This window comes from Ooceraea biroi, chromosome 4, assembly GCF_003672135.1.
Source record: "Ooceraea biroi isolate clonal line C1 chromosome 4, Obir_v5.4, whole genome shotgun sequence".
Taxonomy (NCBI): Eukaryota; Metazoa; Arthropoda; class Insecta; order Hymenoptera; family Formicidae; genus Ooceraea; species Ooceraea biroi.
Window position 1 is genome coordinate 7,641,232 of NC_039509.1, and position 18,260 is coordinate 7,659,491.

The 18,260-nt window shown below is 41.5% G+C and overlaps 1 protein-coding gene across 1 annotated transcript; it reads right to left on the reverse strand.

Moving 5' to 3' along the window:
* Positions 1 to 5,753: 5,753 nt before the first annotated feature.
* LOC105277926 (piggyBac transposable element-derived protein 4) lies at positions 5,754 to 9,301 on the reverse strand. The gene has a single exon (XM_011336678.3). The coding sequence runs from the start codon at positions 9,163 to 9,165 to the stop codon at positions 7,423 to 7,425; it is 1,743 nt and encodes a 580-aa protein (XP_011334980.3). The 5' UTR covers positions 9,166 to 9,301; the 3' UTR covers positions 5,754 to 7,422.
* Positions 9,302 to 18,260: the final 8,959 nt, after the last annotated feature.

Here is an 18,260-nt window from a genome sequence, read left to right on the forward strand (position 1 = left end):
TCACCGATTCCCTCCGGAGAACTCGATCAGTTTATAGATTTGACCATCCCTACCTCCCCTCCAGTAATCAGGCGAGAGCCATTCCTTCCCCCTCTACCTCCAGTCCCTGAAAATTCCGAATTTGCTGGGCTTCCTATTCCTTCTATTGCAACTCTCAGGGAATTTTCCCAAGGAGCTTTTCAGCTGGTCATCGAGCATTTTCTCAATCTTTTCCCCTTCCGCCCCGCACCGTTATCTGCGGTCCAGGACTGATAGACATACCTGCCCTCAAGGAAGCGATCAGCTACGCTGGCCCCTACACCTACGTTCCCTTTATTACCCACCACCATGTTCACCTAGTCCTGATCCCCGCGTCTTACATTAGAGAATTTTTATATAATTTTAATCTTGAAATGTAGGCGTAAATAATGTAATAATAATAACATGTATCAACGTTTTTGGATTAACTATTATACGTTTGGTTTAGAATTGATTTAGAATTATAAATATGTACCGATGTTCCTCCGAATGAATCGGATTACACAGTTTTTAATTTTCAACTTGTACAAATATTTTAGTTAAAATTTGTATTGATAGTATATCGTTGTGTTTCCCGTAGCGGCGTTTTAATCGAATTATTGTTTTTTGTAATCATGTTCAAATCCGCAATCCAGTTTCAAAACTTTAACCATTTGTACTTGTATTTCTGATGACCATTGACAGAATATATTATTGTTAATTTACCAAATAAATTTCATTTTAGTTAATTCCCCTCGCTTCACCCTCTCCTTCGACAGATCGTACAGGTCCTATCCTTGGTAATAGGGATTCATTTCCCTTACCTAAAAAGGACCATCGAGTTGACCATCTCGAATAATAGGGTAAAATCGACTTCGGTCGTTGACCCGAAAATCGAGTGTCCGTTTCGAACAATAGGGTAAAATCGACTTTGGTTGTTGACCCGAAAATCGAGGGACCGTTTCGAATAACAGGGTAAAATCGACTTTGGTTGTTGACCCGAAAATCGAAACGTATCGGTCGGCTCGAACACACGAGGTACTGCGGTTGTGTGCCTACGTACTTCGAGAGGCGTCTAGTTGCGCCCTTCCTCGAGCTCACGGAGCTCTGGACGTAACACGGTCATACAAATTATGGTCATATCCTTAACATGTTCATCCGCATGTAAAAATGTGACTGAGTTCCTCGCGCCATACCACAGATCTGTCAACGTAAGCTATCCATGTCGTATATAATAAGCAGGCCAAAACAAAGTCGTCCAGGTTGTTACGGGGAAAACATATTCAAAATAGGAAAATAATCCGTTGGTAACGTCTGCGTGTCATTTTGTAAATTCAACGGGTTTATTTGCATTTTGATGTTCACCATTTCAGACACCATTCTTTTCCTATATGTACTCTCTTCATCCAAAATCTCCACTTCATTCTGTTAAAGGAACAGGGTGGTGATAGGAATCGTGAGTGAAGTGTTAGAGGCGCGACTAATCTCGCAGGCTGCCGCTGCGAGGCGTGCGAAGCGAGGTGCGACTGTAGGAAAAACCTGAAGAACTGCGAATAAAGTGTGATATTCAGTTTAACTACGTCTCGATAATTCCACTCGCTTACAGAATCTACTTGTTTAATAAGTTTCACTCGGATGTCCGTAAACTATCTCTCATTTATTAGAGCTCGATACACACGTTCGTCTTGATTGACGGTTCGACTTACATAGCGAGTTTTAAATTAGCACCGTCCGACTTCGCCCGTTGCCCGAAGTACACCGGAGATTCCCAACCGCTATCGAGATATCGAAGAGACGCGATAACTCTTATTCTCTAACACTACCGCCGTTTGAGCGTCTCATCTTCGTTGAAGCTATATTAATTATATCGCGGAATTTTCTGAATCGATTTCTCGGGAGCGCTTTCGTAAGAATGTCAGCTTCCTGTAGTTCTGACGGAACATATTCTACCGAAATTTCTCCGCTTTCGACCTTTTCCCGGATATAGTAATACCGTATATCGATATGTTTCGTCCTTTTGTGGAACTCAGGGTTCCTAACGAGACGTATCGCGCTTTGGTTATCTATACATAATATTGTGTCCCTCTCGCAGGATGGGGTCGCCATTATCTCCGGTAGTTGCGGACATAGTCATGGATGATTTGGAGACATGGTGCATTGAGAAAGTGGGTTTCAGGATTAAAGTGTATTATAGATATGTCGACGATATATTTATGATCTTACCATCGGACAGAATTCAGCATGTGCTAAATATATTTAACAGTTATCATCCACGGTTACAATTCACAGTGAAATTGGAACATAATAATATGCTTAATTTTTTAGACATTACCATTATTAGGAACAATGGAAATTTAATTACAAATTGGTTTCATAAACTGACTTTTTCAGGCAGATATGTTAACTACTTTTCTAGTCATCCGTTACAACATAAAATCAGCGTGGTCACAAGCCTGACGGATAGAACAATCTTACTCTCTAACATAAAATTTCACGATGCGAATATTATGATGGTTAAATCTATATTGAGTAATAATTGCTATCCATTAGAATTTATAGACAGACATATTAAGAAAAGGCTTAAAACAATTAAATATAAAAACATGGGCAATAATAATGGATTGACTGTAACTAACAATACAAACAAGGAAACCAAACATTATATATGTTTTCCTTTTGTAAAAGGTCTTAGTGATCAAGTTAGCAGAATCTTAAAATAATACCAAATAAATACTTTACACAGTGTGAACAAAAAATTAGATTGCGTGATAAAATGTGGTAAAGACGAAATAACGAATAGTAATAAGATAGGAGTAATATATCGTATTAATTGTGTAAACTGCGAAGCCTGTTATGTAGGTCAGACTGGAAGGCATCTTGCCACACGAATTTCGGAACATAAGAAAGCTATAAAGAAATGTGAAAATAATTGGTCATTGGTGAGCAAACACAGAATATCTAATATTCATGACTTCGATTGGTCAAATGTGGACGTACTGCATCATGAGCACCATTTGGGTAAAAGAGAAATAGCAGAAATGATTTTCATTAAAAGAAACTCGTATACTATCTGTTAGAAGTAGGTACATTAGATGATAATTTGCTAAGTCAGAATCGGTTGATAAGTTGTGACACAGTAGTGGAAATTAATTAGGTATCGATCGAACAGAGCGCGTGCAAGTTCTCTTATCAAGAAGCTATCGATAAAATCTAGAACGATCGATTCGTTAGATAGAGAGACCGCGTGGCTGAGTTCAGAGGTCCGTGTGCGTTAATTGTTCGATAAGAAAGATAGTTCTGTATATTTCTTTTATTTTTATTATTTTTGTACTGGCCAGCAAACTCGTTAGAGTGAGAACCTTGTGTTAAATAAACTGAAGTGTTACGAACAGAAAACCAACGTTTAACATTCACTGTGCACTCTCCAACTCTGCTAATCGACAACACTATCAACTTACATAAAGATACCGAAGGTTTGCCTGGTGTTTATGATCCAGTATTGAATAACATCTATTGATTGTCACCTAAATCACTTGTTTGCTGATTATCACCATGTACGGACGTGTCTATTGTCGTCTCCGAGACGACTTATCGATTCTTGTTATAAGTTAATTTTTCATTTTTAATGTATTTTTCTGGTAGTAAGTGTGACCTTTCATATTCATTTCTTTGGTTTTGTTGATGTGTATTTGCTATATTTCATATTGCTTTTGTTTTTAGAAAAATGACATTATATTTTGTTTAAAATTGTACACCTGAAGAGGACTAGAAATTCTAGTCGAAACGTAGTGATTTGCGGACAATAAAAGTGCCAGTGGTGTCGATGTTAAATAAGAGTTACATTTAATTATTTCCTGGCGAAACAAACATACTCTCTTGGAATCGTTATTTAATTGTTATGTAATTGACACTTCTTTTGTCCCCTCACCTTCTAACGGGGTTACTACCCGTCCTCCAGTGAGGGTACAGCAGCGTCACCACATGCAAGCGAAGTGATGATGAGCAGAAGAGGTATGAGGCTTCATTTCCGTAGATTTGCCATCCGGTGCACGTCACTAATCACTAGTCGATGTTCCGACTGATGCCAAAAATTTTGTTATTATTATTTAAAAAATGTATATAAATAAATATAAATAAATAAATAAATAAGTCAAAACTATAAAATATATAATATAAAAAATATAACATATGTTTTATAGTTTTCCAATTTATTTCATGTTTATTTTATTTGTTACATTCGGGAGACTCCACGGTTCCTCGCTTCCATAAGAAAAATATTAAATTTAGAAATAGGAAAAAGTAACAAATAAGAACTAAACCCCACCAACGGAAAAAATGACCGAACGAGCGCAGGGGGGCCAGGTGGACAGGCGTTACGCCAACCATAAGGCTCGCAGCTTTTCCAATCCTAACTGCGCTCAGCCGGAACGTCCGATAGGTAATAAATAACCAGAATTAAGAGCTAAAATCACTTAGCGAAGACAGCTCCAGAACCTGAAAAAGCGGAGCGGTACCCGCTGACGGCAATAAAAGTAATCCACCACAATTAAATACTGAGAAATCTGCCATACATGGGGAGATTCAAACTAGAGATACGACGCAAATGGACTAATGGAAACGTGAGCATGGATTGCAATATGGTAAACGGAGGGGTCTTCACAAGTGCCGCACTTTAACTTTCAAGAACAAAATCATAAATCTATCGGATACCAGCTGCAATTTGGGAAAGACAAGCGCTCCAATAGAAACGAATTTGCTTTACTTTTCTTTTCTTCTGGGAAACAAATAACCCCCACCTACACTTTTTTAGCCCTATATAAAGGGACCAATTTGGTCAGAGGTCCTCTTCAATCTTCAGTTGGCTTACAACGCATATCGTACTGTTTCGTTCCCGTGATCGGGACATCGAGCTTAAATCTTAGAGTCAGTGTTGGACTCCACCCGAGGGACCTCTGGTCAGGTTGGTTCCCTCCTCAAACGCATTGACGATCAACTCCATCCAAGAAGCGGTACCAGAAAAGTAAGCCTAAGTTCATTATTAATTTCATTTTACTCCCCTCCAACCGTCTTCGTGGTTTCATTTCGGTTTCTGGCACAAAGAATCAATTCCGTCTTATTTTATTTAAGTGTCAAATTTCAATCGCGGACGCAGTAATACCCCGACAGAAACACGGGCAGAAACTGTAACGTGCAACCAAGGGGCATCTTACACCGATTCAGCACAATTAACAACCGATACCACCGAGCGTTACTCACCCCTTTTTGTGAATATCCCGTCACCTGGATCTAGCGTAATCGGGAATCCATCTTCTTCTCTCGACCACTCCCCCCTTTCCCTCCCTGAGTTGTCTCCGCGGTGGTATTCACCCATCCCCTCTCCTGAGTTCGGGCGGACCCCAAACTCGGCCATCCCTTCCTCTACACCCGAACTAAGTACCTCCCTTCCCTCATCAGCTTCAGTCCCTGAGAACCCCGATTTTTCCGGCCTGCCCATCCCTACCATTCCTAACATTAAGGGAGTTTTCGCAGGGCGCTTTCCACCTTTTATTGGAGTACTTCTTAGATTTCTTTCCCACCTATTCTCTTCCACTCCCTCCTATCACTATAATCTGCGGACCAGGACCCATAAATATTCCTGCTCTCAGAATCGCGGTCGAAAACGCTGGTCCCGACACATTTATACCTTTCATAACCCACCACCGCGTTCATCCTGTATTAATCCCGGCGATTTATATTAGAGAGTTTATTTTTAATTTGGACATTTAAGCATGAATATGATAGATTTATTTTATTTATCATTATAGTTTGAAATATCTAATATGTATCAATAGTATAGAGAGTTTAAATGCGAGTTTAATTTTTGAATTTTTAAATTATATAGACAACCTAATATTACCTCCATTATGCGTTTCGAAGTTATAATTATCTATCCGTTACCTTAAATTATGTTATATATATATATATATATATATTCTTACCAACGATGTTCGGAAATGTATAATTCTTCTAATCAGAACTTTCTCAAATCTTTTTGTCTTGATTTTATAAGTTAGTCAAAATTACAGTTGCGCTATTTATAAGAAAGAGAATCATGAATAAATTTGTACTCCAAATTCTAAATTATAGTCAAACGTATCAGTAGCGATTCATTAATTTCATTTATGTAACCATTAGACAGAATATATTAGTGGAAATGTTTTAAGAGACAAACCCAAGTTTCATTTATTTCTAACTACCCTCGTATAACATTCCCTTTCCTTGACAGATCGTACAGGTCCTATCCTTGGTAATAGGAATTCATTTCCCTTACCTAAAAAGGACTATCGAGTTGACCATCTCGAATAGTAGGGTAAAATCGACTTCGGTCGTTGACCCGAAAATCGAGGGACCGTTTCGAATAACAGGGTAAAATCGACTTTGGTCGTTAACCCGAAAATCGAAACGTATCGGTCGGCTCGAACACACGAGGTACTGCGGTTTTGTGCCTACGTACCTCGAGAGGCGTCTGGTTGCGCCCTTCCTCGAGCTCACGGAGCTCTAGACGTAACAATTATTTGAAACAGTTGGATTTTTTTGGAAAATATTTTTTTAATGGTTTTTCTAATGGAGGTATTGTTTTTTTAAATACCTCGTTATAAATCGTAGATGTTGAAATATTCTTTGGTAATATTAGTGAATTTTTATTTGGATGCACAACAAATTTGCGCCAAATTATAATAATGTAAATCGTATTATTTAACTCATTTATTGAAATTCTATTTTTTTACATTTTCTTTAAAAGTTTGCGCTGTTTGTTTTTCACTATTTTGTAATTTATCCATATTGCTAAATATATGATTTACAGATATATTTTTTTTATTGATTCCAAATATTTGGAATTTAATTACCTTATTTAGCCCTCAGAGCACACACCTATTTTTTCGATCACGGAGCACACTGTGGGTTTGTGAGACCCTGTGCACTTTTTCACGGTCTACCATTTAAAAACTACTTATCCGATCAACTTGAAAAAATTCTCAGATATTCTTGAAATATTGTAGAATCAATCCCCGTAGTTCAAATGCCTCGTTAGAAATATTAAAACATCGAAAAAATTCCTGAAAAAATGTTTTTTTTTAAAAAAAGGTAATTTTGTAAAAAAATTGTAATTTTCTTAATTTTTTATATTTTTGGTTAAAAATTTAGGTTTGTATTCTCGAATAGTGGTACAATCAGGGAAAAATTACTCCTGTAGTGTATCTTTCAAAAAAGGTATTTATTTTGCAGGTTGACGGAGGTGGTTTTTTTTAGATGTGAAAAAGCGTTCCTTTCTAAAAGAAGCGTGGAAACAAATAAATTTTTGACAAAATATACTTGAAAATTGTATATTTTTATTGAAATTTACTTGAAATATGATTACAATGAACAAATAATATTAAAATGATGTTAGAAGTACTCAGTGCCACCGCAGTCATTACAAATATAAGCTTGATGCTCTTCACACATTGGGCGCAAGCAACATCGACACAAGCGTTTTGTTTTCCTATCTTTTTTGTAAGAACAGAGTGCACACCTTGCCCTTTTCTGCAACTCTGGTCGATCACCTTGTGGCGGAGCCTCTGCATTTTCTCCCAAAATAAGAAGTATACTTTTCCTGATGTCGGTACGTAGTGTAGCGTTCTCAAGCTTCTCTCTCAAATACGGCTCCAACAGAGAGAAAACCAGCTGCTTCAAAGCACTCTTGGCAGAAAGATTCTTTTCCAGATATTTGCAAGTGTAGAGAATCCTTGCATTCACTTGAGCTTGATCAAGCATGCCAAAAAAGAAACGCATTGGCCAACGCTTGGTTGCGCGAGCAGTTGTGTATGCGTGGCAGAGCTTGTCAAAGACGTCGGTACCACCCTTTGTTTTATTGTAATATAGAATCATCTGTGGTTTACCATTATCTACAATATTTGTTGTTATAATTTTAGTGCTAACAACAAGGACTAATTTGTGTTTCTTTGGTGTATAGCTGACTAAAGTAATGTCTCCACTGTGGCAAAATTTTGAAGATGGAACTTCTTTTGATGCGATTTTCATTTCATTTAGGATTTCTTTCTTATTCTTACGAATGGTACCAGTTAGCTTCATATTGTACGGATCTTTGAGCATATCCTTCAATAGTGGATATGTAGTAAACCAATTGTCACAAGTGATGGAACGGTCGGTACCATGAATTGGAGTGGTCACTTTCTTGACAAAAAATTCTCCAGATGACTCGTTTGACGGATGACCAGTTTTTCCCAAATAAAGGATTCCATTTATCAGATAGAAGTTCTGAGCATCATTCAAGGTGATTATTTTCAAGCCATACTTATCAGGCTTGGACTTGATGTACATCCTGAATTTACATCGTCCTCGGAACGACAGCAACTGCTCATCTACTGTTGTGTCGTTAGACGGTTCATAATAATATTCACAATTGCGGATAAATTTATCCCATAACTCTCTAATTGGAGATAATCGATCGTCCCCAGAACGATTCTGTCTCACGTCAAAACGCAAATGATTTGCCAGAAATTGAAATCGTGATTTTGGCATGGCACTACGATACAGATTATAACCACTTGTGTTACTCCAAATTTCCTTTATGCTCACATGGTTTGACTTCCATAGTCCTGAATAGTACAGTAAGGCTATGAAAGCATTGATTTCCTTCAAATCAGTTGTGTGATAGTATGTCTGCATAACAGCATTATCGGCCATCATTTTAGCACAGACATCTTCGATTTCTATGTTAGTATATTCAACAATTTTATTACGCATTTCCTCATCAAAGAGACAATTCCAAAACTCTGTGACACTGTTGCAGTTCTCAGCACCATTACGAGGTTTAGGAGTTCTTTCTTCAGCATTCACTCGATCTGATGTTCTTGGTCGAGGAAGGGTGCTCCATTTTGTGTTATTTTTGCTGCGCAGCGTCGTTGACGGTCTGCCACGGGCACGCTCACGCTGCTCCAAAATGCGTTGATTCAACGTCATTTCTTCTACATCTTCAGCTTCACTGTAGTCTAAAGTTTCACTTCCAGTCGAGGACTGAACTGAAACATTATCCTCTTCAGCAGAATTTTCGCCACCAAAATCCTCTTCTTCCTCGTTCTGCAACAAGGCGTCCCGCACACGTGTGCGTAGATTGTACGCCATCATGCACTGTGGTAAAATAATGATTTGGCAAAATCGACGCTTGGCACACACCAGGGTCTGAGTGACCCTGCACCGACTTTGAACAGTTCTGAATGCCTACTGACTACAGGACTTTATGGGGGAAGCACCGGAACGCATCATAGGTAGGACCCCAAACTACCGCCAGGGGCCCCAGGCCCGCCAATTTTCAAACTGCCTAAAAGATATTCAGGACGAAACTTGAGGACAGGGTCTGACAGACCCTGTATGTGCTTCGAGGGTTAGTAGTGTTAAGAATTTCGCAGAGTGTAGGCCCCTCCACTGGAAGAACATCATCTCACACCTCGGGACAGCAAAACGTCGGAACGGGGACCCGGCGGGAAAGAAGAACGAAGAAGGGAAGCCTGAGGGTCGCGGGAGCGTTGGAGGTTCCGAGCCATGCAAGGAAACGATGCCGCCGACCGCCGAATCAAAATGCGGAGCAGCAAGGAACGGAGCTGCGAGCGCGGATCGTCAGCGAGGAATCCCGTGCCGACCCAAAAAAAGGAGCACAGCCAGCTCGACCGCCAGGGAGGGGGTGCGCAACCCCTTGGCGACAACCTCGAGTCCCCTCGTTTGGGCCTGGCCAGCCCGGCGAGGAAAAGCGAAAACCGGGGAAGGTCGGCGCGGCTAGCCATCTACCACGATCCACAAGAAGCGCCTGAAGAGCGGCTACCCGCCGTGCGAAAGATAGCGGCGATAGGAGCTGCGGCGGCTCGGCGATAAGTCGGTGGTGGATCGATGCGCGGATCGATGCGTGAACGGGGAAGGACCTCGCGACGCGCCCCGCGACTCGTCACTTGGAGTTTGACGAAGCTAGAGGAGCGATCCTGACGAGGGCCTCGAAACAGAGAGCGAGAGAACAGCGAGCGACGACGCAGAGGACGAGGTCTTTATGTAAGGTTGCACTCTGCGATATCTTTTGTAATTACACCGGCTACGACGGCGCCTCGAGCTCTGTTGCCTAAATCATTGTTTCGCCTCGTGAGGGGGACAGGTTATCGTGTAGTGCCAAGGAGAGCGAGAAACGAGACGAGGCCCGTCCGCCCCGGTGTCGCGCATAAGGGGGGTAGAACTTCCACCTCGAAAGCCAACTCCAGTCGATTGTCGCGTAATATTGTCGTCTTTGTATTATAATCGGAATTTGTAGTCCTGTATTAACTCGCGTCTTGTCGAGCCGTGAGCCGTGGAGTCTGTTTATTGTGCGTTGCCGAGTCGTGAATTGTTTCGAGTGTTTCGTCGCGTGTATTGCGTTTCGTGTCTTGTCGTCCGGAGGAGTATTAATGGTCGCGTTTTGAGAGTATCCGCCTCGCCGACGATGGACCGTGGGTTATGCCGAGTATTCTAGTAGCGGGTCCTCGACTTCCGAGCGTTGGAAGAACGGGTGAGACTTTCCGGGTGCGGTAACGCCCGTGAGGGAGATCGTCGGGATTCAGGCGAGATCGCGGGAGGGAAAAGGAATTCGAGCCGACGGTAACGGACGTTTCCTGACCGGACCGCGATACCCCGCAGAAATCACCGACGAAGGTCTCAAGAGCGGGTGCCAAGAAAGTCACCGCGAAGTAACAAACTGACTCGCGTATGAGTATAGTAGTCGTCAGTATCGGGGCTGTGCGGTGACGACCGCTTGGGTATTGCGTCGTGTATCTCGTCTTTCGTTGTGTTCCTCAACATTGCGTCTGTGTATCGGCGTACTGGCGTTCGTATGATTTCGAGTAGCGAACCCCTGTATCCACGGAAGTTCTTCGAAATATATTTATTTTATACAATTGCGTTGTGTCTTACTGTCTTCCTTCCAGCGGCCTTATAATACCCTAACCCAGGACGGCTGACTAGTCGAGCTATCGAAATTTTATGTGCGAATTTCGTGAGCGGCGCAAGTGATTGCGCCTGGCGCCCAAGTACCGTATCGTCTCTCGTATTGGTGATCGTGACCACGAGACTCAGACCCGGGGGATAGAGAGAAGTTATCGAGAGAGAGAGAGAGAGAGAGAGAGAGAGACTGAGTTCCGAGCAAAAGAGTGTCGAGAGGACTTGCCGAGGAAAGTCTGAGTCGTCACGATCACGGTTGTTTGGGAATACTTGTCGTTTTGGTTATTTCGCGTGAAATCTGATTTGCGACACCGCGCCTACGCGTACGGCGGACCGTAGGCCAGCAACGGCCGTCGCAAAGGAAACGAGTACTGTAAAGCTCAGTACAATAGCAGGTAATAGAGCGGTAAATTTCGAGGAGAAAGCAGTGAGAGAAGGGGAAAGAAAGCTAGTAATAGAATGTGTTATGGAGAAGGAGATGGAAGGACAAGGGGGTATGGGGGGAGAGGAGAGAGAGATATTTTATAGGCAAAATGGTTTTAGCTCGGAAGGGATAAAATTACTGAGAAGAATGGGAACGGATATAGGACAATTAATAGGACAAAGAGAAAGGGAGAGATTGGAGCAATGGATAGGTAATAGGATAGAAAACACGAGATATAATATTAGATACAAGGATATAATGGTACAAGGGAAACCGAAATATCTAAGAGAGAGAGGAAATAAAAGAAGCCAAAAGATGATTGCAAGATGGAGATGCGGAAATGAGGAGGAGAGAAACAGATTCTGGGCTGGAGAAGGAGGAAGAAATTGTCAAATTTGTGGGAAAGAAGAAGGTGCAATTGAGCATATATTAACACATGTAGAAAAGGAGAATAGGTTTAGGGTGAGAGAATTATTAGGAGAGGAAGGAAATTTAGGAAAAATAAAATGTATGCGTGAAATAGAAAGGTTAAGAGAGGATCCGAAGAAAGAAAAAGTGAATGAAGGAATGAATGGTTAAGACACAATTGTAAACCGAGTCCCGGATTTAGGCCGAAAGGCCAAGCCGAAATAAAGTATTATTATATAGTAACGTCTTGGGACATTACATTTTTACACCTAGTCTGCAATGCAAAGATCACGTATCGCGGTTTCTCCAGCTGAGTCGCGGCCTTGACAGTCCACGAGTGCTTGGTGGTGCTCTGTAGTAGAGGAAACTCGTACAGATCTCACGATCGGAATGTTATACTCAGATAGCGTCCGCTCTCCAAGGCTCGTAGCATCGATAGCTTATTAACTGCATTCAGTAACACATGCGACATTCGCCACTGTATCTTGAACAGCTCAATCTTTGGCTCCAGCGCGGGATCTCCCAATAGACTATTGTTGTAGTTGCGCGATCGTATTAGAATCAGCTCATGACGAGCGTTTATCACCACGCGTTTGTAATCCTCGCAAAATCCCAGTAACATAGAGAGCGGTACGCAAAAATTAAAGTTTCCATCCACATTGTCAATATATGTATCCCAACCAGCATTATCCAGAGTCACGCCTCTGTCGAGTGTTAACAATGTATAGTTTTTGAGTGTCGAAGTCATTCCAACATTTTTGTTGCGATCAATTTCCACTCCGTCAAGTTCGTAGCGTATCTCATCGAACATGAACGCCACGCAATTATTCCCCAATACCACATTAGAGCCCTCAATGGCTCTGTTTGTCGTTAGTTTGCCCTCGACGTACAGAAAGCTCTAACACGGTAAGGTATACAAATCTTGCTGCTGTATGGGTATTCGTATCTCATTGCTGTGTCCCAACAGCGTGTTGGCGTACGGATTATACGTATGAGAATCAATCTTGACGATGCGATCGTCAAAGACTGGCTCACCTCCGATATTCAAAATGTCAATCATTTTTCCCCGCGATTAGGTATCTCGTACTCTGAAGCCCAAAGATTTCAAAAATTCAACGTTTGATGCACTGAGCTTCTTCGTATTAGATTTGAAAACGTCAATGTTTGGCAGCTTTTGTTTATCGAATGTCACCGCAGTTCTTACAACAGTATTACGCACGTACGCCGTTTCGTTCAGAACGAGTATCTCATCTTACACTACACACACTATCGTTGTCGTGTTGTACGTGTAATCTGACGGTAATCTCCTCACCGCGAAAATCAAGTAATCGCCCGTCCTGATCCACAACACGTAACGTCAGATCCGTAATGCACCGTGCGATGATCGGCAGGTAAATGATCTGCGCAGGTGTTTCTGATATCTTATATCCTGGTGGCACGCGCGGCGAAAATTCGTGTATTGTGTGCACACGCGTACCGTTGCTGTACGCACCGGCGGTCACGTTACACTCTATGCGAATAATGTTCACGTTCATGATATTGACTGGTACGTCCGATTCGTGCCATTTTCGCGGTTGCAATATCCGATTCGACGAGAATCCCAGCAGCGATCCAATGTTGTTCGGTTTCTTAAAGTTTATTCGATAGGCACACTTGATTTCGCTCCGCATCGTATTGTAATTAGCACGAAGTACTATCGAATACTCCTCATCATCGACGTTTTTGGCATTATCGCCGGAACCAGCTACGTGTCGTTCAATCACACGCTTCAGATACTCATCTATGGCGTGTAGTTCGTACGATCCCTCGGGTATAGTAATTTCCTTGTCATCTTTACCAAAGTAAAATTTATTATTCGAGGAATTCACGTTCAGTATCGTGTAATACGTTTAAAAATCCATAAGTCCGAGCTCGTACCCATCATCGCTCAAATCAATCGCGGGAAAGTAGTTTACCGTGCTACTCTTCCCGGTTAGCGTAAGCGTCAGCGACATGTTCGAGCGAATACTGAGCGCCGATCGCGGAATGTTATGGTTTAAATGTTTTGCCAACCGTCTGGAGAAATTTCAGGCACAATTGTCTGCAAATGCTCTGATTGTACGTTTGATACGCGGTACGATTGTACTCAATTTTCACGGCGTTATGTCCGAGAGAGCGCACCAAGTCCCTCGGTGGTCGAAGATTCCCAAAACTGTCAAAATATATAACATGATCTCCTCGCTTCGCATACGCTACCCAATGGGTGCCTGGGCCTTCCGCGTCATTCAAATTCACAATACCGCTCTCGTTTCGACCAACTCTGTCCATCGGTAGGGCATTACGCATAAATACACCTCTGAAGAACGGTATGCGCATACGATTAGCCAAGTGTTCCAATTGTATATTGGTGGTTATACCCGTAGGCATTCTTATCGTCTTTTGACGTTTTTTTCCACCATTCTTCTTCTTCAAGATACCCTTTCCACGCTTGTACGGAGCGAGATAAAGTCCCTGACCTTCCATAGCGCGATTGTGACGGCGCATTTCATCCAGCTGATGCTGCGCGGCCTTGTTGTCATTCACCGCTTTCGCGACTCCCGCTGCCCCCGCAGCCAACGATCCGATTACTCCCAGCAACGGCAGCAGTGGCAGGACACCGCCGCGTCTCGCTATCGGAAGCACTCGTTTCTTCGGTACTCTTCTGATGACTTCATCTTTTTCTTCGTCTTCATACCCATGCTCAATTTGGTCTTGGCTTCCATAGCTGTCCAAACTGTTGTAGCGGCAGCTCTCTCTCTCTCTCTCTCTCTCAGAGTCGAATCCCTCACGAAAATGCGTTCTCGCGCCCTTTCGGCGAGTATCTTATCCGCCGCGTGTTTGTTGTCAAGATCGTTGCTACGTAGGTACGCTATATCGTGCTCGCGACACGCCGCGTCCAAGAGATTGATACCTCGATCACCTCTAGCTAGACGTTCTTCTACACGAGTTCCAGGTCCACAAAACTGATAGCCCGGAATGTGCAGTTCGAAGAGAAGCGCGTTTATCGCACGATTCAGCAAACCTCCACCTCTCACTACCGTTTTTGGCATGCGTAACAATCCCTGATCAACGGTGCCGGACCGTCGATGTGCGGTTGTTGCCACGTTTAATTGTAATGTTTGTAACAGCGGCGATAAGTCTGCACCTCCAAATCCGCCTTTATATGGTTCGGAAGTGTTTAGGCAAGAGAGTCATGAACATGGGAAAAATATAGATACGACTCTGCGTTATCGACATGACATACACGCGGTGGCGTTCCGCACGACGAACGGTGGCGCTGGCGCCCGTGTACCACGGGATTTCCCGCCGGCGAGCGCTTCTCATAACGATCTACGATCGAACGGTGCCGCGCCTTGCTTGGTGGTACGCATATCCGTGTGAGCTCGCTTCGAGTATGTATGTGTCGCGTTTTCTCTTTGAGTGTGTCACAGTTTTCTCTCTGACAAGTAAACCTACGGAAGTGTTACTCTCCGATTTTTCTGAAATTTGGATATGTTATAATACATGAAAAACTAAGGGACAAGTATTTTTTTTAGCGGCGGAAAAACATATTTAGGGGGTGAAACGATCCCCCAAAATGGGGGGTAAAATGGAAAAATTGCAATATCTTTGAGACCAGTGAAGCGATTTTAATGATTTCTGGTATGAAAGTATCTTTCGATAGAAGACGAAAATCGGCCTAGGTATGTTGGAAGGGGAGTGAAAATTCAAAATCTTATTAAATACTCGTGGTATAAAAGTGGGTATATAAAAGAAAAACCGTTGGAATTTGATAATCCTGTTGATTTCTGTTTTAAAAATTGTGAGACATTTTGCGGGTTCTGCAATGTGTGTGCAGTAATAAGATGTTCTTGGTGCAAAAAATCTTTGTGTACAATACATTTTTTTAACGAATATCATGTATGCAAAACTTTCAAAAAATGATTTAATTGTTAAATCAGCCATTTATAAAATAAAAGTAATAATAAAAAAATTAATGAAATAAAAATTAAAAAAAATTAAAACGACAAAAAAAAATAATAAAATTGAAATAACAAAAAAAATCTTTCGTTACCTGTACATAAGCGTTCTAACAATGAATCATGTTCTGACACACTTACAGAAAATAGTGAGAGGCAAGGGGATTCACTCTAATCATTTTTCATTTCATTTTTTAGCTACATTGTTTAAACAATTTTGTTATAAACGATTAATATTTTTAACATGTTTAATTCACTTCACATAACTAACAATAAATGTCAAAAGTTGATTTTATTGTATTTTGAAAGTCGCATGTCGAGTTACTGTCTATTCAAGTAATTTTTCGAGTTTTCGTCCGCCATATTGAATTTTGAAAATCTGATTTCAGATTCGGATTTAGCGACTTAAAAAACCAATATATTGAAAAGATCGAACAGTTAAAAAATATAGTTTCACAAGGTGTTTCATGCGCAATGCCAAACGAACGCGTCAATTTAGGGATTGTTTACCCCCCAAATATTTATATAAAACAAAACAAAAAAGTACGTGTTCCTTAATTAGCTTTCCTCTTGAAGTTTTAATAGATTTTACTTCGATCAGATCAAAACTGATTTTTTGCAGCAAGAAATTGGTCACTTTAGGGGTAGTTCACCCCCTAATTTTCACTCCCCTTCCAACATACCTAGGCCGATTTTCGTCTTCTATCGAAAGATACTTTCATACCAAAAATCATTAAAATCGCTTCACTGGTCTCAAAGATATCGCAATTTTTCCATTTTACCCCCCATTTTGGGGGGGTCGTTTCACCCTCTAAATATGTTTTTCCGCCGCTAAAAAAAAATACGTGTCCCTTAGTTTTTCATGTATTATAACATATCCAAATTTCAGAAAAATCGGAGAGTGACACTTCCGTAGGTTTACTTGTGAGTGTGTCGCAGTTATTCGAGGGCAACCGAACCCATGAGGCATCCTGAAGCGGATGTTATATCCGCACGAGACGTACGAGATATTTTAATTGACCAAGGATCGCCTCGCGACGGAAAAACGAGGGTTGAGCCATTTCTTCCATCGATCCTGCGGATCGATGCCGCCATTGCAGCGGACCACAAAGATAAGTAATCCGTTACTGACCGAGCTTTATTTCGTCCAACGATCGTTATCCAAGTTCATCTCTCAGGCTGTGGTATCGATTTCGAGCCGAGAGTTCGATCCATGGACTCGTAAGAATCATTATAACGGGTTTCCCCGTATACTACGGGAAATTGACCATAACGTGCTTTGTCTTCCCGTATACTACGGGCAAGTGACTTCTTTACCGGTTCTCTCCGTATACTACGGAGAGGTGATCATCTCGATTTTAGTCCATCCGTATGTTATGTATAAATGTCTTTTATTTCATATCCGTATCCTTCAAAAAAAGGATCGCGACTTACTGATTCGGTACTTTATTGAACTGCGTTTACAACGCAGAACCGCGGCCATTTTCATACGCACAACCTTTTCGAGTATCGTTCATAACGCACACTATTTCGTTCGCTAATTATCCGTCCGATACATATTATCTTATGATATATGTTATTCACGTAATTTATAAGATTGATACGATATGTTTCTTATGCGAATTATCTGATTTATGTTGTTTATATTGCTTATGTGGTTTATATGTTCAATGTAATTCATATGATTTACGATTTATGTGATTCATCAAACTATTGCGACATTTCTTTTGTTAATGTTACTCGAGCCGCTAACTGCTTCAGAAAAGTCGTTTATTGTTTGATCTTTGCGTTCAAATACATTTACTATATTGCGTTTATTCACTTTTCAACGTCTTTGACGAACATTTACTTATTCTTTTAGTTTACGATTAGTGATCTTTTGATTTCTTTAGCATTTAATGATTCTGTTTTGGTTTTAATATACCGACTTGCGTATGTAATTACGAAATACATTATACGATTATTATTTTTCCTGATTCGTTATTTTTCGACACACCGGTCCGTCCGATATTTATTTTCACCGAGCTCAGGTTCCTGCGGGAGCTTGTACAGGAAGCTTGTTCCACACGTAGTCGATATAGTTCCCACATTCTCGCAACAGAACGATCTTCGGCACAAATTGTAACTGTTCAGCGGTTAAGTCGCGAATATCGGAAGGACATGACAGTGTGAAAAACATTGTGATACTGATGGCTTTCGCGATTCCGCCAACCTATAAATAGTCGTTCGACTCCCCTCCTCCTAGTAAGTGCAAATATGAGATTCGTGCGACAACCGTTGACGATACGCATCAAAAATTTGGACGATAGAACGCGGGTACTATCGGAGAAGGAGGTACGCAGACATGGAAAACTGTTGCCACACACGATACGCGCGATTGTTTGTGGGCCCTCGAAGTGGCAAGACCAACGTGCTGATAAGTCTGTTGGAAAGTCCGCACGGTGTACGTTTCGAGAACG

Coding starts and splice junctions, on each gene's coding strand:
- LOC105277926 (XM_011336678.3), bottom strand. CDS start 9,165: ATGATGGCGTACAATCTACGCACACGTGTGCGGGACGCCTTGTTGCAG.